Genomic DNA, 24,060 nt, shown 5'->3' with positions numbered 1-24,060 from the left:
ACTGGTCTCTCAAATGACAACAGGGAAAGGGGAAAGAAAGGTAGAATAAGGGGACGATGATAATATCGATACATCAGGCACAATGGTGATGCAGCTAACACACAAGAAATAATGAGGACCCTTTTGAGTTGACACCAATGAGACTCAGAACAAAATTACAAAGGCCACCTCTTGGACTTAGAAAGGCGCCGTGAGACAAGTGACAGAATTCCAGTGGTTCTGATGTTTCGAGGAGACGCTGCGGAGCTGTTGCTTTCAGGTCCTAGCCTTGCCACAGTGCTTACTCTCTTACTTGGTCGCTTTTTCTTATTTTCTCAATCAACTCAGACAGGCGAGAGTTTTTACTGGCGAGGGGAACTCCCCATGTCCACCCGATTTCTCATTCGAGCTATTGTCCCTAATCACCTTCTTCCACAGCAGTACTGAGGGGCACATTTAGTTACACTGATAATACAACATTGGGACAAAATTCGGCCGAAAAATCGTAATTTCGGGCATTTCTGGAAACTGATGTTTTTCCTAGGAGGATCACAAATGTACGACAGTTTGGCAGGGGCGACGTGGTATCCTGACCAGACATGTGTCGCAGATTTGAGTATTTTAAATATTCCACCTTCACATCCTATCATGTGAGTATCTGTATTCTTTATCCCCTCTTGCGTGAAATATCATTGAGTATGCGGAGTGTACGTCCGAGTGTACCCCTCCGAAATGTTTGTAAAGTTTTCCTTCACTGTCTTCACTGCCATTAATCGCTGCAGTCACCAAGTCCATGGTGTGGGAATTCCGACAGATAATCTCACTGCCACGTTTACTGAAGGCAGGCACACTCCTGAGTTTACAGTGTGTGTGTTTTTTAAATCAGATGTATTTGCATCGTTGAGCATAAGACGCCATAATCGCTATGGGAAAGTTAAGGTGCTACAAATCTCCGCCGAACAATCATTCAATTACTTAATGTGTGCTGCACGTGTGAGGAAGGTGTTGGGCCTTATGCATGTTCCAGCCAGATAGGGAAGTGTTCGCTAGGTGGAGGAGTCCATCAGGGCAACTCCAATCGTCTTGCACGCCCCATTATGCACATGGACTCGAAAGTATAAGGAGTCATTGCTTCTTCACACACGGTGCTGCTGCCATTGAACAGGGTGATGCTTGCACGAGAGCACGACATGCTACTGTCACTTATTCTGTAGCTTGTTGCAGGATATTGCAGCGACAAGGGAAAGGGCCGATAGCTACTTTGAATAAACATTACATTTACAGTGTTTCTGAATCCTCTTCACAAGTTTTTATGTCATGGAGGACGCAGCTTCTGCTATGGACGGTGATGACTATAGTATGTCCTCCTCTACTCTGGCTCTTGTTACCCAATATTCCTATCCGACAATGTTCTATGTGTTCCTTTTGCTTGAAAAAATAAAGGAGTTGTTTTAGTAGGTTGATTCCACGTTCAAAATAACGTTTTGTATCCAAACCTTCTTAGTTATTGATCGTCTTTGGAGATTTTTTTCTTCAGGTGTACACGCAGCTTCTTGAGGCTGATTTTTTTTTTTTTTTTGTCTGAAGGCCTCCATGCATGCCTTGTGAGAAGTTGTCGGGCTGTTAATATCGTGCATCATAATCTGTGCGACAAAGTTCTGTTGTTTTGTTGGCATGGTTCGTCGTGTATTGCAACTGAGAGGAGCGTCCTCTTTGATGTATGTGGTGTCACTTCACTGCATACTGCTGCTGTTAAGGCTATGATGTCCTTCCTGTTCGGACGCCTTGTCAGTTCCCGGTGTTCTATAACTTCGTCCAGAATTCTCTGCTGGGCATGCTGCTAAAAAATCAAATCTGGATGGGTATAAGCGTACGATGGTGCTCGAATGGTTGCAATGCTTTTCTTGTCTTTTGTAACGCCGCTCACTGTCGGCTTTCTTCTCAGTGGTACTGTGCTTGATATAGTGGCCGATATTTAAACATATGTAGTGTAAGAGATCGGCGATAATCTCTGCCATAGCTTTCCAGCTTGTAGACGATATTATTTTGACAAAGTGCAAGGATGTCGTAGCTGCTTGCTTGAGCTTTTGAGCCATTATGATTGGTTAATCACTGTGCCAGACCTGTGAATACCTAGCAAAAAAAAAAAAAAGGAAAAAGCAAAAAAGAAACCCTTTTCTCACAGTGTTCTTGAAATGCATGGTTTATAGATTTTACTGTGACTCTTGTATACATATGTTGCCAAGCAGTTTATAGCTAGACTTTTGTGGTGACTTTACACAGCCTGCTCTTAGGAAGCATACTTTTCGGGTATTTGAGGCTTCTTTAAGGGACCGCTTTTTTTGTCTCTCAAAGATGTCTCTCTCAGAGAGACCGCCACTCCCGAATTTCGACGATTTGCACGTCTGTACGGTCCTCCCTACGTGACCTTGAAGAGACAAGGAGCAACAGCCGTGCCGTATAGGCGCTGTGCACGTCTCTGGCACATGGCAGGGCAGGGGCGGCAGTGGCTGTCGAGACGTGTGTCTCGTCATCAGAGTGTCGCGGCTTCATCCGGTTTTGCTTTGACTGGCGAAGTAGTGATAGCACACATACTTCACATTTTATTAAGTATGCACATTGGCGGTAATTTATAAATGAACCTGACCCATATATTCCTTGCCTAATTCATAACAGCGTGGGGTATTGGCGCCGTGTGTCATGGAGTCTCAGAACCGGCCTATGTGGCTCAAGCTCTGAAGGACTGAATCTGTAATATTGCGACTTTTTGTTGTGTATACTGTAGCTCTGGAACACACCGTAATTGCACAGTTTCCTGTGAAAATTGGGTAAGGTTCGAAGCCTCGCTTTTTACTTCTTTTTTTCTTCTTCAAAGATAGCTAGCGATATTCCGACTATGTTTCTTTTTCTCCAGGCTTTCAAAGACTGTGTCTTTTGTCCACACCCTGCTCATTTCTCCCGGCCGCGGCTCAGGTGCCTTCAGGTAACGATATCAGATTCCTTGCCCAGTAAAATACTTTTTCTTCTATTTTACTTTTATTTTGAAAAATAAACCACTAACAACAGCTTCCCACAACTCCGGGTTCTGGCGGTGTCCGATATAAGCGATCGAAACTGATTTTTATGACTAGGAGAATGACTCATTTACGCCTCCTTATTATTTAACTGGAGGTTCCTGGATTAACATATGAGGGGTGACTTCAAAAAATTGGTTTGTGACTGGATCTATTCCGATAACTTCAGTGGCATAAACGATGCCGCACTGTCGCATTACTAGAAAGTTTTGCCGAAACCTAGTAAACTAATTTCAGGCTATTATCTTATTTGTCTGCGATTAGATCGCGGGGGCTAGGTTCCATGGGCGGAACTTAGCATGTAAATTTGCTCAGCCCACACTGACTTCCTCTTTTGAGTATCACCAGTTTTTCTCTTATCGCAGAAGTCAATAAATGGTGACCTCGGATGCTTGAGGTGTCTTTCACGCGGCGACAATGCTCTTCTCAGTTTTTTTTTTGTTTCTTAGTTCACCTCCACAAATCTGTCCTTGTTGCCTGCTCTATGTGTTTGTTGTGTGTTGAACCACGAAAAGGAGAGGATTTCCTGCTGTTCCGCCGCCGTTTCCCTGTGTGAAGAGAGAGAAGACGATTAGATATCCTGTTTCCACAAATCGGGCACGGTTTTTCCGCAAAGGTTAAGCCACTTCTTTGGAGATAACATTCGGACATAATTTCAAAGGTGGCTGCTCCGCCATACGAAGTTTTCGTTTAGAATTTGGTAGTGGCAACATCGTTGCAAGTTCAGTTTATCTTCATTTATTATGTCAGCAAATCGCATAGTACTGCACCTCATTTTCTATCCCCCAATTCCTTATCTGGCCCAAAAAGTTAAATACGCACATTTACCTAAGACCTTGCGCTTTTAACCTTGATCATTATAGCGTCTTTCTAAGACTGTGTCGTCAGAATTTCATTATTGACAGTTCCCTTTAGTGGGCATATGACATTTTCTGGCGGATAGAAACGATATTTGGGCTCCAGGCTATCAGTAGGTACGAAAGGTTCTTTATCTCTTGGTGTGCGCATTTCTGTTTTAATTAGCTGCAGACACGAGTGCTCATGACAAAGGTCGGTTAAGGATATGTGCTTCAATGCCGGTAGTCCTTACACCAGGCGGTTTAGGGAAATCGGCCGCCAATTTTAGAAATGGGTATCAAAACGGCTTCAGTAGTGCCGTAACTCTTGTGGCGGAAATTAGGAAAAAGGCTGATGATATTAACTAGAGAAGTAGCCAGTTAATGCATGATTATTAATATACCATACTATTGTGTTTAGGCGCCTGGCTGCAATTAGAGATTTGTATTCGACCGTCAACAGTAACTATACCCTTTGTTAGAATTCGAAGACTAGATTTCACTCGGCTCTGTGTGTCAACAAAAATTTGCTTTCTTGCGAAAAAGAAGCGAGGTTTCGATAAACCTACGTTTTAAAAGCAGCACCATAGAAACGTTAATCACTGGTGGCGTCACCCTTTCTGGCCAGCCGCAAAGGTTGCGGGGCTCGCCGCAGCTCGCTGCTCCATCCTACGAAGAGAGATATACTGCGTTGCAGCTGATTGACGGCGCTAACACGTCGCTTTTGGAGCGCGGGTTTTAGAAAGCACACTTCTTTTTCGAGAGATAGCGATTTTTGTTTAGCCGCAGCAGCGAGGGAAATCGCGTTTTCTAAATTCGAAATACAAATGCGGAATTGCTAACAGCCGGCTACAAACCTCTAATTGCAACCATGCACTAGAACGTAACAGTTAAACGATAATTATGAGAAAATGGTACGCAAGATCAATAGCTAACACCATTAGAATCTTTATCTATACGTGGCGCCAACACTGCTGTTATGGCGGCCAAAAGCCGTCTTCAGAAGCGAAACGCAAGGCGCCTGTGTACAGTGCGATGTGCTCGTCAAATTACCCCAGGTGGTCTAAATAAGCAGAGCTCTCCACCCAACTTCCATCGTAGCTTAATTTGCTTGGAACGTTAATCCCACATACCATTCCATACCATATCATGCTGTACCGTACCGTACCGTACCGTACCGTACCATACCGTACCATACGATACCATACCATACCATACCATATCATACCATACCATACCATACCATACCATACCATACCATACCATACCATACCGTACCGTACCATACCATACCACACCGTACCGTACCGTACCATACCGTACCGTACCATACTGTACCATACCGTACCGTACCGTACCGTACCATACCGTACCGTACTATACCATACCATACCATACCATACCATACCATACCATACCATACCATACCATACCATACCATACCGTACCGTACCGTACCGTACTGGAACGAAATACTGGAAGTGGCAATCTTGCACTGAGAGAAATCAAAGCGAACAGTACTTAGCACTCTTGCGACCGGTGCTATTGCTCTGGGCTGTTTCACCAGAACCAACCTTTTCACGGGTGGCTAAAGGGCGCCGCGCGAAGTATATCTATTCTTCACGTATATATACAAGTAATGTGCTCCGAACAGTACACTTTAGTAGGATCTCGAGTGCTCATGCTCACCGAATTCGGGGTCCTGCTTCTTGAGCTCAGCAAGCGTAATGCGGTGGGGCGCCACGTCGTCGGCCGTCTGGCAAATGATGCTCCAGTCGCGCAATATGTCCGCTTCGTTGGTGTGCGTCGACGTCACCACGTAGCGGATGACATATTTGCCCTTGAAGGCAGCCGGAACGCAGTGCAGCTTGCCGCCTGCGTTCAGCCGTTTCAGCAGCTTTTCCGTGGTCGCGTTGGGACCCTGTGCGCGCAGGTGGCTTCCAGTGACAACCCAGCATTGCAGATACCGAATATGGGGCAGCCCTCTTCGCTACTCTTTCTTGCACTGCATGACTTTGATATCTTTCCTTATCTCGCTATCATTGTTTAGAAAGTCCGAGAACTATAGTGGCACGTGAGCACGACTCTGCATATAATTGACATAACGAGCGCTGAGGACGGCTCGTTCTGTTACCGATCATATTTTTTACTTTGCTTAAGCCTCAGATGTTACTGTATAAAAAAAAATGTAGTTACAAATCACTCACTCGTGAATGACGAATAATGTCCTTTCGCTAGAGGAAATCACTATTTTTAAATTTCAGAACATAAGGCAGCCGACAACTTTGACAGTCGCCCAATTTGTACAAATTCTCTCTCTATTTTTGCAGCCCAACGTGTGAAACTGCCGAAACTAACAACAACGCGAAAAACAAAAGCTTTAATCCTAGCAGTTTCGTTATGACTGGCAGTGTAGACTGTACCGACACCAAAGTGCCTGTGCGCTGCCCCACACGGCTCGCCTATCTCAAACGGCGGAAACAAAGCAAGCAGTTGAGACAAAGGCAGCTGGATGGAGTTGCTGTATTTATTTTTGTAATTGGACAAGAAGAACATATCCTCCCGAGATTAGGTCGCGTGGTGGTCTGTACTGATAATGACAGCGTTTCGCCGCAAGATGACGCTTCGTTCTTTTTTACGTAATTATAAATGCGAAACTAAAATGGCATATCCTGGTTTCTTGAACATTGAAATTTCTGAAACATGTTATATGGGGCAGGATGTTTTCATCTCCATTATAACCTCAAGATTATCGTTTTTGTCACTGTTCTGTCACTTCGAGTGACAAGATGGCAGCTGTTTAACCATGGTTGAACCGATCTGGACGAGTGTTCTGTTTTATATGATTTTTGCTTGGTTTTTATAATTTGGGTACTACTCGTCGAGACCTTGTCGGCGATATATGACCTTAAATTATAGCGCAAAATTAAAATGTATCACAATAACTAATTAACGGTAATAAAATAGAATCTGCAGATATTTTAGTGCTTTTATAATCGACATAAGCTCAACAACGATATATGATCGGTTGTAGCGTAACTGTTTATATTTAGTCATAATAAATAATTAACAACAAAATAATTATACCTGTAAAAGACCGGTGCAGTTGTACTTCACATAGGCTCTCCAAGGGTATCTGACTTGTTGCTGTACCGTAAAGTTCAAATTTTATTCACAATTACCTAAGTAATGATAATAAGATCGTTCTGTGATATATTCAATCCTTTTCTATTATATATTACTTGATGTGGTGCCCTAAAGTTATAATTTTATTCTCAGTTAATAAATTACTGTAAATAATAACTACATGTAAATACTAAGTGATCAGTTAGTCATGCGGTCCTAACGGTCAATAAGTGACCCTGCACCAGTTCTTGCCACTTATACAGAATTAAGCGAGACTTGTCGCTGGTCAGGCTAAATACTAGTTTCGCCTTGGCTGAGCTGAAGGTCAGGTTGACAGAGTGAGGTGTTTTCTGTGTTTGGATTTTATGAATTGTCTAAAGAATTGGATTGAGTTGTCCACATTGACTGTAATTGAAAGTGGCAGTCAACTGGGTTACAGAAGAATGTATTCCTCATCTTCCGGACATACGACGTAACACACGATGGTCGTTGAAGGCGACAGAGGCGTTCTTACCTTAAGCCGGAAAACGACAACGCCGAGATGACGTTTGGCAGGAATTTCAAAACGCTTGTCCGCTTCCACGAGGGTCTCGAAGATCTCGGCCATTTGAACACTCTGTGGAGCAGCATAAAGGGTTATTGAATGCACACGCCTGTTTCACTTTCAATATAATTTGCACACACTAACTTTAACGCCCAGAAATCAAGCATAGGGGTTGCGTAATGCGGCTTGCTCAGGGTTCCTTGTTAGTGGTTTCAACTGCACCCCGTTCTCAAAAAAATTCGGCGTCGTCGGCGCTATGAGCGAAAAATTAGAGCCTGCCTCTGGCAGGTGACGTGTCTCGGCGCTTATTGGTCGCCGGATTGTTTGACATCACAAGATCGCGTGACGTGGGTGCCTTGACAGGTGCTGCAAAATTGGGCAGCACATTTGAGATGGAATGTGCGATGCGGATCGACTCCACTGGGACTCTCGAATACTGAGTCAGGCTCCTGGGCAACGCAGGAATGTTCGTGTGACTTGGTTAAAGCTGCCTTTATATCTGTGACGTTTCCCAGGATTGGGCAGCTTATGACTATATGAAAACGAGTATGCATGATTTAAGAGAGGCACAAATTAAATGATTAGTCATTAAGTGAATGTCAAAATGCATGTTGGCTAACGAGGATTCGCAAGGAGATTCTAGACGGGCGCCATTAAAGTCATACCTTTAAAGACTGGGCTTGAGTGTCCTCCAAAATTTTATTTTTGACCCGCCTTGACCCAGTGCCTATGCACTTGTCTTGATTATGTGCTGGTTTTAATTACACCTGCATGACACTTAATTTTTTTCATTTCACTACCCATCACGTGCACTATTTCTTGAAATATTTTGTGCCACCACGTTTAGCTACTTTGATGAGTTTCATTTTACTTTTCTGATTGAGGCTAAGAGCAAATAAAACACAAGTATGCTCTGCATAAAAGTAGTCATTAATGATGCAATACATTAACGTTCGTAACAACGCACTAGGTTCACCTAACACAATACAGTGCTATCTTTTAAGCAGTTTCAGCGAATAAAACTCATATTTTCGGATACAGTTTAGTAACGAAGCAGTAAACACACCTCAAAGAGGTCCTCCAGACATTAACGTTGATCACTCGTTATGACTTCATAGTTAACACCACGGCGCGACATATCGCATGTGACTTGCAGGTGGATCCTTGAATTATATACTTCATGACCAATCGGTCGACGCCATTGGCGGGAGCCCTCCTACGCAGTTCTTTTCACCGCTTCGCGCTTTAGTTGCACCCGACTGCAGTGACAGCTGCATAAGCTCTTGTTGCCATCCGCTATTCCGGAGGAATTTTAAGCATTTACAGATATGAATTTTAAATATTAGGACAGACACTTTGATTCTACCTGTGCAGGTTGGTTGTACAGCAAGGCGGACATTGCATGCGTTAGAGAGCCTAATGGTTGGACGATTGATTAACTGAAATCACCCAATAAACTTCTTAGTTTTGATTTTAAGAGGCAATATATGAAACTGGAGGCCTTTACATTAAAAGATACGTTCCTTTAAAACCTTTAAAAATGTTTTAAATCGGCAATGTGATTACAAATACTAAACACCAAAAATACGCATCTAAGAGCAGTTGAGCTGGCTTTCAAGCACTGTAAATTTATAACTGCCATATTGCTTACAATTTTTGAGCATTAAATACGGACGTCGTTTGCGTATTCGATGATGTGAAAAAAGGTATTATGATTTTGGCGACAGTACGACGCTCAGCGACGTCATTTTATAAATGTCAAATGCGTGAAATCTAGGCAAGACCAGTTAGAAGAACTTGAAAAGGGGGCTTAGCTTTGATATTAAGTCTTCCCTTTGTTGATTAGGTATTTTAGTTTCTTATTCATCTAATCATAAAGTTTATAACGTGCACAGTGTCCGCATCACCGGGCGACACTATCTGCAAAGACAGCACCGACGTACCTCTCATAATTTTAAAGTACTAATATGTAAACAGTAATAAAGAGACCGCCTCATAATTAGGTGCTATTCGCACGCCGCGTTCTTTCCTATTTTAGAAAACGTAGCGCAAAGAAGACAAGGACAAAAAAGAAGGATACGCACACGAGCGCTTAAAACTCCTTAAATCCTTCACACACAAGCGTTTAAATCCATCTTTTTTGTCCTTGTCTTCTTTGCGCTACGTTTCCTAAATGCGAATGCACCAACTCGCCCAATTCAGCATTCTTGTGCGTTCTTTCTGGCTTGTTAACTTCGCGACTATGACATGCACTCATAATGTATTTGCAGTGCTATGCTCAGGGTTCATTTACCTTGATCACTGTTTCAGAGTATAGTTGACACCGTTCCCTACTGATGTCTAGGTGCCCTAATATAACTCCGCTTAAGGGCCTTTTTTAAAGATAATAAATGAAAATGTAATGTCATAGTTTTATTGTGTATTAGTGGCAGACTTGCGACGCGGACGGCTGCAGTAGAGATGCGGTAACAAACCGAAACAATCAAGCCATGCTTTCTGCACAACTGTACCCATATACTTACCCTGCGGATGTGATCTTGTAGTCCTGCTACGCCGTAACTCCTCAGAACAAACCACAGCTTGAGGCTGCGGAACCGCCGGCTCAGGCCGATTTGCCAATGCTGTCGTCGACAGTGACCAAGAGAGGCAACAGAAAATTATTCGCAGCTTTGTTCAAAACCTCCAAACAAAACGACCAATATATTGATCGTTTATATATGATTGTTGGTATAACGGCGAGAATGAAAACTATCGAATGAGAATGAAACGTATCGATAATAGCTTCAGAATGTAAGGCGTGGAAGTGCCATGGAAGCTTCTCATTGATGCTTTTTTTTTTCAAGCAGTGACGCACAAGAAAACAAAGAAAACACGAAAACAGAGCAGTCGTAGGCAGTGATACAGTGCCTACGATGTATACAAAGCTTCGTCCTGTGTTTTTGATTGGTTACTGCCTCAAAAAGATATGAACCGACGCGCCAAAGTTTGTATGTTATTGAGGCGTACTGTTACTTTGCAGAAACCGATGTTTCGTACTGCGATAGCTGCATCCGCAAGAATCAACCTAAGTCGCTTTGGGGCGTTAAACCCCAGAAACCAAACCAAACGGAATCCGACAGAGGGACTTTCCAGTGTAACTTATGTGGAACCATCGAAGGTAACTTGAATATTAATCTGCTGCATTGCGCTTGTGCGAAACAAATAATCTTTGCTCACTTACCATGAAATCGACGGCGTAACCTGAAACGGAAAAGAGCCGGCATGTTGAGACGGATTGATGCAAACTGGCGGCGAAGCTCACAAACCTGAATTCTCGTGCTGCAGGTACAGAGGCTCCACATTGAAAGCGTGATGAACTGTGCTGCTGTTCTTCACCCTGCAGTAAAACCGACAGACATCGTTGTTGAGGCTCATGTTGCTGATATAGAATAAGTCCATAGTCTACATTCAGTGGTCATTCGGTAACACGAACAATAGCAGCGTCATTTTCTAAGCGTATATGACCACACCTGTCCGCCAATACATGCATTTAGATATCGGCTATTCGCTCGCCTATGCAGTCACACTAAATATTTTACACAGAATGGAAGGACGTAATGACATTACCGCGGAAAGATACGAGTAGCACCTTGTTAAGGGACAGCATTTTCGCAAGACCGGTCGTAATTTGGCCGATTGGCTTCGGCTTCTAGCTTAGGCGGTAAGGACAACTCTGCTGGAGATAGAGGGTTCTGGAAGATGGATCGCACATATAAATTTGATAGCCGAGAAAAACCGCACTTCAATTTGCTCACCACTGCATGCATGAACTGTGTTGACTGAGCGTCTCGGAGTGCCGGACACTGAACGAGTCGACAAGGCAGTTGATTCGTCTCCGTTTGAACCTCCTCCCTAGCTGTGAAATCATTCTGCAGGGTTCGTCAGCTAGGCGAATGGGTCACTACCCCTCACCATAGGCAGCTGCAGTCAAAGTGCACCATCATCCACTTGGAGGTGTTGCATACGATGGAGTCGGCGTAGTCGATGCCGCGCAGCCAATGCCTGAACTCGGGACATATGAACGACGAGCCGGCGTACGCTGCGTCCACGTGCAGCCACACAGAGTAGCGTTCGCCTGCGTCACGGAAAACACACAGGTATACCACTTCAGGCATAAAAGCCCTGGTGTGCGTGGTTTTGAGTTAAAAGAAGACGGGTTTCGTGGAAGGCAGGATGGACTAATGAGCATCACGCAGCCTCGACTGCACCTCTCGCGGGTACCTCCGCGGTGGTCCAGCGGTTAGGGCCCTCGACTGCTCAGCCTGTTTCGGCGGAGGTAAAAGGCAACAGTCCCGTGAACTGTTTCTTTTAAGTGCGTATTTTACGGAACTCCAGATGGTAGGAACTAGTCCGGATCCGTCCACTGAACGTCCCACATAGCCCATGTCTCTTTGAGACGTTGGACCTAATTAACCAAACCACATCATCATTCGCACCTATTTCTACTATCTACAGAATTTTCTTTGTACCTATGGATGGTTTTGACAAACGCATTTTTATTTTGTTTATTTACAATATTGTAAGCCCTTTCGCGCTGTTTCAGGGTGGGCATGAACAAAACAAGAAGTACACAGGAACATTTTTTAATGTACATGTCATTCAAGAATGAAACGACAAAAGTACCTATGGACAACCAGGGAATTGTCACGTATTCAGGAAAGCATAATTCTTATTCAACACATGTTTCCAAATTCTGCACGAAATCCTCTGTTGATGTAGCGCCGACAAGCAATTGCGGGTCAAGTTTATTCCAGTCTAGGTTTAATTTGACATTATGCAGTTGATACAAAAACTTTAGCCGGGCTATTTGACTTCCAGTGCTCAGTTCTGGGAGTTGTACTAAAGCGAACAGAGCTGCTACTGATTGGTGTCGTTGGTGGACTGAAAAATTAAATCTGGCGGCTAGTCTCGGTACTCGTTCTAATTTATCAATGATGTGCTGCTGATAGAGGTCCAATATTATGGTTGCATATTTCAAAGATGGACGGTTGATAGTTTATAGGCTTTAAGTCTACCGTCAGGGATAGCATTCTTAAGTTTTCGTTTTAAGAAGCCGAGTTCTTTTTTTTTTTTTTTTGTGCCAAATCACAGATGCGGTTTATATGTTCACTCGATTGTTAGTGATTGTGAGGCCAAGGTACTGCAGCTTGTTGACACTACTCCGTGAATGAGAACCAAATCATTTCCTGTAGGAAGAACGCTGAGGGGCGGGATATTCCTAAGCGTGGAGTGAGGGGGAATGGGGAGAGGACATCGAAATTTAAAGCCTCACCTGCACCGGCGGCACCTTATCAAGACAGGATGTCTTATAAAATACGTCTCGCCTACGTCTGCGCTCTTCTAGGCGCTGCGCAAAACGCATATTCACGGCCTGCGCTACAGACCTCTTTTCAAGCAACGCACCAGTGATACCGGGATCATACTGGGGCTCACTATAGCATCATCAGCACCAAAGTTGTACGTGATTGGTTACCTAGAATCGAGTAATTTTGTAATATAACTGATTACTTTAGATAGCAACGTTTTGGGTAAATGAAATGTTTTTTTTTTCGGCAGTTGATTATCAGTAAACGACTACTTCTGCGCAGGAAAGGCTGAAAAACATGAAGCGTCTCTGACGATGAGATTGTGTCAAATTTTTGGCTGCACGATGGTGTGCATGGCTGCCTGACATATCGCACATTTCGCTGGCATTTGCTGCAGTTCCTCGATTTAAGGCCAAATGGGAGTCTATACTGAAGGACGACGTCACGAGCTCCACCAACGTTTGGCCGTACAATTAAACCGGCCTTGTTGTTTCCACACAAGTAGCTGCCTCTGATATTTCAAAGGAAACATGGATATGATGTTTCAAGCTTTTTAGCGACATTACCTGCAGTGCCTCTTCATAGCGTCAGCTTAAGAGCGGCTCTTCATAGAGGGCGTTTGGTTTGGTTTGTAGGGTTTGAAGTCCCGAAGTGACTTATATTACGAGAGACGCCGCAGTGGAAGGTTGTAGAAAGTTCGGCCACCTGGGGTTTTTAAAGTGAACTGATGTCGCACTGTACACGGCGCCTTGATTTCCGCCTCTACCGAAAAGCAGCTTCCATGGCTACGATTCATTTCACGTCAACGTGTTCAGTATCAGAGTGCCCTAATCACTGAGCCACTGCAACGAGTCATAGGGGATGTAGAATCTGCCATGGAAACAATGCGCAGCTGCGATCGAGTGTGCAAGATGTTTGTATGGTGTCACACCACCCCTTTATATAGGGCTTTTTTGTAGAGGAGTGCTCAGTATAGCCGACGATGTGATCCCTATGAAACGTTGCAATATCAGTGACAACTGCGAAAAACAACTCCTATTGAAAATTACATGCGTGTAAAGAAGGTTCGAGCAAGACGCACTAGTTTATTGCAGTCTGAGCGAGCTTATGTTGTGGTGATGAAGTTGGATGAAAAAGAATGAAGTTGTAATCGATTACGGTTCAGCAATTATCAGTTGCGTTTATGACGCTGTAATTGACCGCTGTAATCATTTACACTTCAGACGGAGTGATTGTAATTGTAATCTGCTACTTATTTTCTGTAACGTGTACAAGTCTGAATTCAGCATGCACGTTTCTTTATAAACGTCAAAACTTTCTATAGCCGATATTTAAGCACTGATCACGGCCAAAACCTTACAACCGCCTTAGTGTCGCGAACCTTCTTTGCATGTTTAAAATAAAAGTGCTTTATTGCTTTCGAAGTGCAACCTTTCATTTCTGGCTTACCATGCAAGGCGATACATCGTGCGTAGGCGAACCACCGTGGTGACGGGCATGCGATTCTGCCGCGTTCCGAACCAACGGCACTGTCCATAGGGCCGTGGTCTATACTTCGTTTCACAAGTTGTTTGCAGCCCTGCTAAAGCTAAGGGCGATCTATTCCAATCGAGATGACTCGCATAATATGACTATGCTCCTAACTTCCTGTGTCGCTGCCGGCGACAGGAGCTTGCGAGCCCAATCCTGCTGTGCGATCGTTCGGATTGGCCAGGATCGCCCTATGCTTTCGTAGTGCTGCAGACAACTTGTGAAACGAAGTACAATGGGCATTTCATTGCAGGTCTTTTGCGCTTTGTCTTTTGTTCCTTCCCACTGATGGCGCCCTCAAACTCGACAAGACAGGCTTGGAGGGACACATTTATGCTGTTAGTTCTGATTGGCTCAGTTGGCCCTTAGGTTGCGCAGTGCTGCAAGTCACTTGAGATAAAATATAGACACTAGGCGGCGCCACATGCCAAGGTGGCGGCGCCCTTAATAAAATTGTCTTGATCTTAGGTTCTTTAAATGTCTTATGATGGATCACCGGTGACAATGCAACACACTGTGCTTGCTTAATTCTGTAACTTACTTTGTCAAGATGCGCTGCACATGTAGTTACTTCTTTTGAGACCACAAAAGCGGGTGTGATTATTGTCATCGTTAGGCACGAACTCTTTGTTATATTAACAGAAAGGAGACAGGCCAAAAATAAAACTTGCGGCGGCTCGAACAGAGGTTGGGGACGTAGACGGGGGTCTTGAATTGAAGAGAGTACTATGCTTTTCAACCACTAGGAAGCCTTGTTCCCATTCTCAAAACTCTTTTTTCACAGGTGGTCTCAAGCGAAATGGTACTCACATATCTCCCCGACCTCTTGAAGGTTGTCGAAGGCAACCGCACCTGTGGTCCCAAGCGTAGCGCACACCTGGCGAAAGGAGATTCAAAAACGTTGCACAAAAGCGACAGATCAGAATGATTAGGTTACTGAATAGCATATATTCAGTAAGATACCATCAATGTGCGAGTAATATTCACTTATCATACAGAAAAAGAAATGACCAAAGGTAATGCAGCAGAAACCGCACCTCTCTTAAACGCTTAACGCAACGTAATCGAACATCGTCGGTTGCGCGTCACCTAAATTTATTTCTTTTACTTGATATTTGTTCCAGAGCCTGGTTACGCAGGCAGGTTTACATGCCTCGTTATTATTAGTGAATTATGTGGCATTCTTGAAATAGAGCGGTAACTTTGTGAAACGTTTTGACATTTTGTCTTGTAGGATAAATATTTCTTTTTTTGCATCATTAGCTCCCATTGGTTCCTTCCTCAGTTCACCGCCCTTAGCATTGTCACCCGAAGCACAACTGCCTCGGTTGGCAGGTGGCATAGTGTGGAGCGGAAAATCTCCCTTCGCTTCAGTTTTTTTTTTTTTTTTTTTGAGAAAAAGTAGGATAGAAAAAAAAGAAAGGCTGGAGTCGACGGGTGACCCTGTGTCTTAAGTGTCCATCTCGGCAGAGGGACGGCGGGTGGGAGGAGGGGGGATTCGAAATGCATCACCGCACAAATAGTTGCGCCGATGTGGCAGTGATTCGTTCCGCCATCGGACAACAATACGTCCGCTTTGCGCGGCAACAGCCCATTATGTGGCCCTTGTGACTGCTGCCCACACCCAATTTTCTTTTAGCCCTACAGCCATGCTACAGCCATGGTGGAAACCCGACCTGTGAGAACCCGACCTGTGAGAACCCGACCTTTGCAGGTCATTCGTTGTTCGAAACTTTAAGCCCTCCAGGGGGCTTAGCAGGGTTAGCAGAGCCTCTTCCAAACGCACACCCCTGAGAGAGCCGGGCGCCGGGCCGGGGGACACTTGTACCCATTTTACCGGTGGGTGTCCGGCGGTGGGTTTCGAACTGGCCACCTCCCGCAGTCGAGACGGGCGCCCAAACCACTCTCATATGCAAGCGTCCACCGGACCAGCACCCGACTTTCTCAGAGATTTGCGCTGGAAAAAGGCTTCAGAAAAGGCTGCATCCTTTCAGGGGCAAACATAATTTCCCGAAGCTCAACCTGCAAAAGTAATTACAGTATTACCTGATCACACGGGGATATTCAAGCGCTCCAAGCAGCGCTCTAAACAGGCGTAGAGATTAACTGTCATTTTAGAGTTTCTCAAGACGTTCACCCCATGGTATCACTGCCGTTTCTAGCAAGGCCGGATACATTCCTGGTTGTTTGAGTTTGCACGTAAAAAACAAAGGCAAGAATGCGTCTGTAAAGCAAAGTTATGTGCTTTCGTACTACTATACCGCACAAATATTGGCGTTGCACGCTCGTAGCCACCTTGTGAATGTTTATTATCAGATAAAATAACTGACAGGACGTTATGAATAAGTTCACGAGCGACATCATTCATAACTTGATTTTTCTAATTCCAGGAACCAGGGTCTCGTTGATATTGTGTCTATAAGCACGCAAGTCCCAGTACTAAATTATTTATTTGACAGACTTGTTAGGAAATACATTTATATGAGTGTGTCTACCTGTAACCCTGAAACGAATGTTGTATGTCGTACAGCCAGGGATGCAGGAAGAAATTCTAAAGCATTCGTCTCTTCGAGAGAAGACGTTTCGATATGGATTTGAAGGTGTGACCAATAAGGCAGCATATAGGAAACCCAGTAGCGTTTTAGCCCTGAAAGGCCACAACTTAGATTAATAAATCTGACAAGCGTTTTCTTTAACGCGGTGATAGATGTGGTACATGGTAGGTCACAATAATGGTAACACTGATCAACTATTTCGAGAAGGTGGAGTCACAGTCCTCCCTCTATTCCTCATATTGAACGTTTTGATCAGCCTGAGCGATGAGGGTCAAATGAAATTCACTCTCTAAATAAATACACGGCTTGGTTGGAGTAAAGCAAAAGAGCGGACGTAGCAAAGCTAGCACATCTTAGCCCTGTGCACATCCAGGTGAGGTCCAAGCAAGGAAAGGAGCATGTAAGATCTATAGAGAGAAGCAATGATGCTCAACACTCACATAGAAAGGAATCAGGCCCTTTGCCCGGTCCTTATCCATGGCCTCCTTGAGCGCCCAACCTCGCATACTGAGGTCTTCGTCCGACTCCACATAGTGCATCTTCACCATGCCAATTAAGCCAGCTTTCTCCACCGAAGAGTGAGCCTGCGAGAGAAGGGAGGCGTCAAATACCTTGCAAGGGGCAAACAAGTGCGTGCTTGTGTGTGACATGCACTTGAAATGTATCTGAAAGGAAGGAAGTTGCACCTCCTCATGACGTGAAATACTTTTCTTTGCTACCAAGCAGCATAAACCAACTTACTGCTCGCTACGCAAGAGCTAACAAGACGACAGCTCCAAAGCAATTCGAGAGTTCATTGCAGCATGTTGAATGACGTTTAGAGAGATGCTTTTCTTTTCCGGATTAGCCACGAGAAGACTATCAGGTGCTGGCAAAGGCCGGTACAATGGAGAGGAAGAGGGAGTATTTCACCTGGTCCGAGCAGTAGGCGACAAGGCGCGCGTTGATGTCGCTGTCATCGGTGTCCGGGTATTCGTGGCGCAGGCTGCGTATCATCTCGGAGCGCGCCGCCAGCAGCGAGACGAGCGTCGCCTCGCTCGTCGTGGTCTGAATGACGCCGCCTCCGCGGCTGTGCTGATTCGAATGCAGGAAGTGGTCGGGCAACCCGAGCGCCTGTGCTAGCCAGTCCAGAACGATGGTCTCTAGCTCGGTGCTAGCGGGAGACGCCGCCTGCACCAACCAACGGGATGGGCACAGCTCGTAACCCACCTCAACGCACGGCGCAGGATAAACTTCAAGCTTTACGAGATTGCCACTACCAACACTGCCACAGTCATAATAAAAACGTTTTGAGATTCTTGTTTGTTTCCAGGGGCGAGACGCTACCACGCTCTCCCAGAAAATTTTCACAGCCGGTCACTATAGGACATATTCGACCTCAACTGCGTGTTCTTTCTCATCAAAACTTTGTGCTATTTTCTATTATCTGCATTGACACTCTCCGAATGGCTGTCTAGTGGTACACTATTCCATTTTTCTGCGGCACAATTTTTGAGCATTGTGTTCGCTGGCAGGTTATGCTGAAGCCCTGGCACATGAGAGTGCATTTTCACAAGTTTCGTGTACGTATTTAAATAAAGAGCCTTCTACACCGTATCGCACCCGATCTACCAAACTGTGAATGTATACGTCAGCCTAATACCAGGAAGGGAATTATAAGTTGCTCTTTTATTGCCAGAGGAAACCGGCTTTCTGTAAATACCATTTTGTAGTGCCCTTATCGCTCACCCAGGTGAAGCCTAGGCAGCTGACACCGTCGGCCAGCATGTCTCCCAGAAGTGATGCCGGCGAGTTGAGGGCAGGGAAGTAGCCATGCATGTATGGACTTTGCCAGTGGGTCACCTGCGGGAAAAGCGCAGTGATGCGTGACATTATCCGCGCTTGAGCTCCGCAGGTGAGTGCAGAGCAGCACGAAAGGGCGCCGAGTGATTTGTCTTTCTGGCAAAAGTCGTGTTAATCCACGGAGGAATGTTCAGCCTGCTATGAACGCATAAACGTTGTTTTCGGTGCATGCCTGCTGCGTCATACGATCCTCACCCGCCGGTTTAAAATTTTTCAGTTTTCTAAAGATACGTTTGCCGTATATCGCTGTTTTTTATGTCTCGATCTCGTAGCGTCTAACTATACCGTTCAGTTCGGATGTCTGTTTGTACCACAGTGTATTAATCTCACTGCATTTTCCTCGACTATATCTTCAATCTTTCCTCTTCCTCTAGGGTTGCCAAGTGCGGTGAAAAAAAAAAAAAGAAAGAAAGCCAGTCGTATACTTACCCCTGGCATGATGACCCTCTCGATGTCATTGAAGATGTTCTCGTACGGCTCGCCTTTTTCGGGCGCATGGTCCGGTAGCAGTTCGCGCATGTAGCCTGGCTTGACGTTGGGAAATACGCGACGCTCTCGGATGTTCGTCAGGTAGTCGGCGATGTAGTCCACCATCTCCTTGCCTGCACGCCAGTCAGTCGCATGAAGGGAGCCGAGCTCTTTTTTTTTTTTATGGTTCCACTAGGTCTTACAAATCAATTAAATATTGTTTTATCGTCGCAGCTTGATATACGGACGTACAAAGAGCGTTCTGCACCGGCCTGAACACCTTTCTGCTCAGCTAAACAACGTAGCTGAGACTCGCGAAACTCCGGACTGGTGAAGCACGATGGCCATCGAGGTAGCCACAGCCATTCGCGCATGCCTGCATTTCTAAGAAGTCTGAAACGGGAACTGGGGGAGTGTCGTAATATAAATTGAATCTTGGCCCCATGAACTATACTTTCCGAATTTTTCATCGGGAACGTAAGCGCGGAAACGCAGGGCCCCTAGCGGTGGCATCGCTAACATTCAAGCTAAGAACGGCACAGAAATAACGCTGCAAAGTGAAGATAGGAGTGCGTTTCTCCTAGCGGTCGCACTTTTGTAGAGTAGTTGCCACTAGTATGACGCTCAAGCGAAACACGCAGTCTAGCCCCGCATATTTAAATTCAGTGTCTGTGGCAAACTCTGCATGCGCTGACGGCGAATAGAGAAAAGGAGGAAAGAATGGGCAACTTTGAGTACAAAGTTCTCTGTATCGCCTCTCAAATTCTTCTTCGCAAACTACGTTCCAAAAGCACTTCTGGACTGTTTATTTGAACGGCGTCCCGCTGTACCATGGCATGACAGAAATGGCGCTCTTGGGCAGCCAATTTAATTAAAATGATCAATCCGTGCATTTTGTTTCTTTTTTTAATACACTGAAGATGAGGTCATGTGGAGTTCGAACACGGTGTGTCCGGCAGTCTTCAATCCGCTGGCATAACGTACTAATCTAGGTATGCTACTTTCCCTTGATACAAGGTTAACAAAATGTGAAAATGAATCAGCAGCAATGCTGTTGTGGTGCAGTGCCATTTTTAATGGCTTACGTGATGACGTTCTCTCAAAAGTTTACCTAATAGCAATGGGACAGTGGCAGCCATAGGCAAAGCATTAGGTGTACCTTGGTGACAGACACTATGTGCTTTTGGAGTCTCTTGCTTCTTGACTTTGTATTTTTTAAAATTTGAAATGGAGGCGCTATCTTCTCAGTTCAAATTTTGGAAGTTTTTCGGGCGATAAAGATATTTCTTAATTCAAGTGTTTGGGGCCAATCATTAAACCATAAATAAGTGAGTATAAGCTAGCATTGTTCAAGGAATAAAAATGACTACTTGCGTTCGTTACTGTCCTAACCTCGTTAGCAATCTGTGGCGTCTGATGCAATCGTGGCAATATAACGTCGCGTCAATGCGCGCAATCTGTCGTCTTTCTTCTAGGTGTTAGTGCTGGAGGTTATCTATAGATTAAACTATATATTGCAGAGTTTCGGTTACAAACCGGGTTTATTTTAAACCTCAACTCGGGGGGGGGGGGGGGGGGGGATAAAACTGCATTTTACTCGAAAACAAAGAGTCGTATTTTCGTGTTCCCTGTAATTTTCTTCGCCGTGTCAACTTTTTCCTACAATCAGCACCAAAAAGATCAGGTAGGCCACAGGTTCAGTGTCTAGAACCTCATTGGGAGCGCGTTCTTGGACATTCAGTCCAGTTTTGGGTATCTTAACGGCATATACGGAAAGCTCGCTTGTATGCCTTCATTTATTCTCACATAAAAGGCTTAGAAGGTCATACAGGGTGAAAATCTTAGGTCAGAAAACTTCTAGCTCCAATGCCTGCCCTTCTGTCTCCAACTGGTTATTTGTATCCATCATGGCCATATTAATATGCTTTCTGGGTGTCAGTCCGCATGTCGCAAGTTGTAATGACCAATAAGGAAACAGCGACAGAAATAACCCGGATAACTAATTGCTGCAGACTATAGCCCCAGAAAATATTCCTGTGCTCTAGATGCGTACGCCATTCTAGATTTAAATGATTGCAATAAATGTTATCGTTTCTTTTTATGCATGATGACGCGAACGGAGTGTATGGGCTTGCCAGGTTGCGCGCCAAATAAAGTTAAAAAAAAATAAAAAAACGAGAGTAATAAAAAATTTGTGCGCTTCCTGCCGTGCTCTGTATCTGTGCACCTGTTCCCAAACGAAGAGTTTGCATAGAAGGAATCTTTCCTCGAGAACAAAGTGGCAATCATAGCACTGCCGTAAAGTGCGAGCACAAAAGGTTTAAGCGCGGCTATAAAACAAGCAGCTGTGCCGGAATGCCGGTACTCATTGTGCATATGAACCACTGTGCGTTTTTACAGCGTGGCCATACCTGGTGCCCTAAATTTTGCTGGTTATATTGGCCGAATTGTTGGCAGGCTATAACGATCAATTGCTTTAGCATTCGATGCTACGGAACTGTACACACGACTGAATTCATTCAGGAATTTCAACTTCTTGATTAAAATAGAACTGAAAAGTTGCTGCCAGCTTCTGAAGAAACGAACAGAACAAAGACGTATGTAATTGTCAAAAAGAAGATACTTATGTCCGAGACACGGTTTAGTCATGTCAGGGCGTTCGTTCACTTGAACGAATAAATAAACCGTCAAATATATGAAAGGGTTTGTATTAAATAAAACGAGTAGCCATTCAGGCCTGGGCTCATGCTGAAATGCAACAACGCATGCCTTATTTTTGTTAAGCGCTTACAGTTTGAGATGACATACAATTATTAGAATTTGATTATATACTTGACGATTATGCGAATGGGTTGTTGAGCGCATTGATCATGTATGAATTGTGGTCTTATGAGGATGGTGATTAAGGTCCTGTGTATGTATTTTGTTCTTATTAAAATTCTTGCATGTGGAAGGAGCTTGTGCTGGCACAAAGCAATGGATGTTATATTTGCAAGAAACATTCCAGTTTCATGGGCAGATACTGTAAATCACAAGAAGTGCCAAGCGTCGCTAGTGCGATTTCGAAAAACCAGATTATTTTATTCCTGCGCAGAACGAAATATAAAATTTTGTGGAACCTGAATGCAATCTTTCTTGTGTGAAATGAATGCATGACTATCTTGGCTTTTAAGAATTCGCAGCAAGAAAATTGCAAATAATGTTCTAAAAGGGATTGCTGGGTTAAAAGAAGGTGAGGACAATAATGGGCAAAGGTTATCAACAACTTCACGCTCATACTTTCTCTTGGTATTGTATTGTTCTGTAATCTTTTCGTGCTATTTTGGGTAAAAACACGAAATCATGTAAAATCTATACTGCTGCTTGTTACCATAAAAAAAGAGGTACTTCCAGACGGATAAGTTTTTCTTAATGGCGCGTTGAAATCAATCTATACTTTTGAGATAGATCGCGGGATTTAACTTCTACTGCTTGCTATGTGCAGGTGCAGCTTGAAGGCGTTCGCCAGGCTAACATGGCTACACCATGGTGAGCGGAATAGTGAAAGTTTGCTGTGTACAGTTTCAATGCAGACGCAGAAATAATAATTGTTCAAATGGTATCATATGTTGAAAAAAAAAAAACTTTCTTGATTCTTATTGATTGAACGCATTGGCTTTGCCGTGGCAGATGTCTTTGTACGGTAATGAATAATCAGGGTTCTTTTCTTTATCATATTTCCTTTAGGCGTGGGCCTTGGCCACAAGTGTGCCTTACTGCATTCAGCGGGTAAAACTGCGTTTGAACGAATAGTTATCTTACGTAATGGAAACTTTCGCCATTGTATATTATGAGCATTGTTTCATAGCAGTCACCTAAGTCAAATCGGGACAGGAGGAGGCATTGAGTGTACTTAATAAAAAGAAATTAATATGTGAGAATACCGAGCGCAATAAGGAACTTTTGCTGTGCACAGACCGTGCACAGGTACTCAAATATTAATTGTTGAAACAAAATTGTATCTTGCAAAAATGTTCTTGATTGATGGCTTAGTGTATTGTCATGGCGCGGCAGATGTTCTTTATATGACAATGAATATTTAAGCACCTTTCCCTTATTATGTTTCCTTGAGGGTTGGGTCACGGACAAAAGTGTGGTATTGCACTCAGCGCGTAAAAGTTGTTTTTAACAGCTAGTATTCTTATTGAATGTGAAATGTTTTCGTTGTATTTTACGAGTACCATCTTATAGCAAGGACCGATGTCAGACTGAGAAGCCACCCAATGTTGCTAGTAAAAAACAGCTAATGTGTGCGAATTCTCCTAAAAACTCAAAAAAAAAAAAAAATGTTAAGTTGAAGAAATCACTCACCTCGCTTACGGTACTCTTCAATGTCCATGGTTACCTTAGAGAAGAAAGGGAATGCATAAGGTTGTGGTGAATACTGTGCGCCTCTTTCAATTAATATTTTCTGCCTTCGTAACCGGAGGCTGTGCTATGAAGGCATCTTTGGAGCCTTGCTGCCTTGACTACATGGTATGCGAAGGATTTAAAACTCGAACACACCAAAAAACGACGACGTATGTTGTAATGTCAAAGAGACATCTGTTAGTAGAGAGAAATTGCCTCCTTCCCCTTCAGGTGGCAACTGCAGAATGTAGCGCGGCAGTTGGCGTATGATTGCAGCAAAAACGGCGTGCGATAAACGGGGCAGAGAAAAGAATACACATAGATAAAATGCTCACTAACAAATGAGGATTTTATTGTAGTGCTTGTAATAAA

At 44.1% G+C, this 24,060-nt stretch overlaps 1 protein-coding gene across 1 annotated transcript in view; it reads right to left on the bottom strand.

Moving 5' to 3' along the window:
• Hdc (histidine decarboxylase) overlaps window positions 1-23,677 on the bottom strand; it is a 28,577-nt gene extending 4,900 nt beyond the window's left edge. Inside the window, exons 1-12 of the mRNA XM_084605519.1 lie at window positions 23,650-23,677; window positions 19,261-19,433; window positions 18,718-18,831; window positions 17,902-18,159; window positions 17,430-17,573; window positions 15,245-15,311; window positions 11,511-11,673; window positions 10,865-10,935; window positions 10,780-10,799; window positions 10,082-10,180; window positions 7,530-7,631; window positions 5,579-5,810 (exon numbers count right to left, since the gene is read on the bottom strand). Of these exons, the coding sequence (XP_084461645.1) occupies window positions 5,579-5,810; window positions 7,530-7,631; window positions 10,082-10,180; window positions 10,780-10,799; window positions 10,865-10,935; window positions 11,511-11,673; window positions 15,245-15,311; window positions 17,430-17,573; window positions 17,902-18,159; window positions 18,718-18,831; window positions 19,261-19,433; window positions 23,650-23,677 (1,471 nt within the window). The remainder of the gene's footprint in view (window positions 1-5,578; window positions 5,811-7,529; window positions 7,632-10,081; window positions 10,181-10,779; window positions 10,800-10,864; window positions 10,936-11,510; window positions 11,674-15,244; window positions 15,312-17,429; window positions 17,574-17,901; window positions 18,160-18,717; window positions 18,832-19,260; window positions 19,434-23,649) is intronic.
• Between the last annotated feature and the right edge of the window lie 383 nt (window positions 23,678-24,060).

This window comes from Amblyomma maculatum, chromosome 6 (genome assembly GCF_055883805.1).
Source record: "Amblyomma maculatum isolate TAMU_Amacu chromosome 6, ASM5588380v1, whole genome shotgun sequence".
NCBI lineage: Eukaryota > Metazoa > Arthropoda > Arachnida > Ixodida > Ixodidae > Amblyomma > Amblyomma maculatum.
This window is presented reverse-complemented; position numbering and strand designations above follow the sequence as displayed.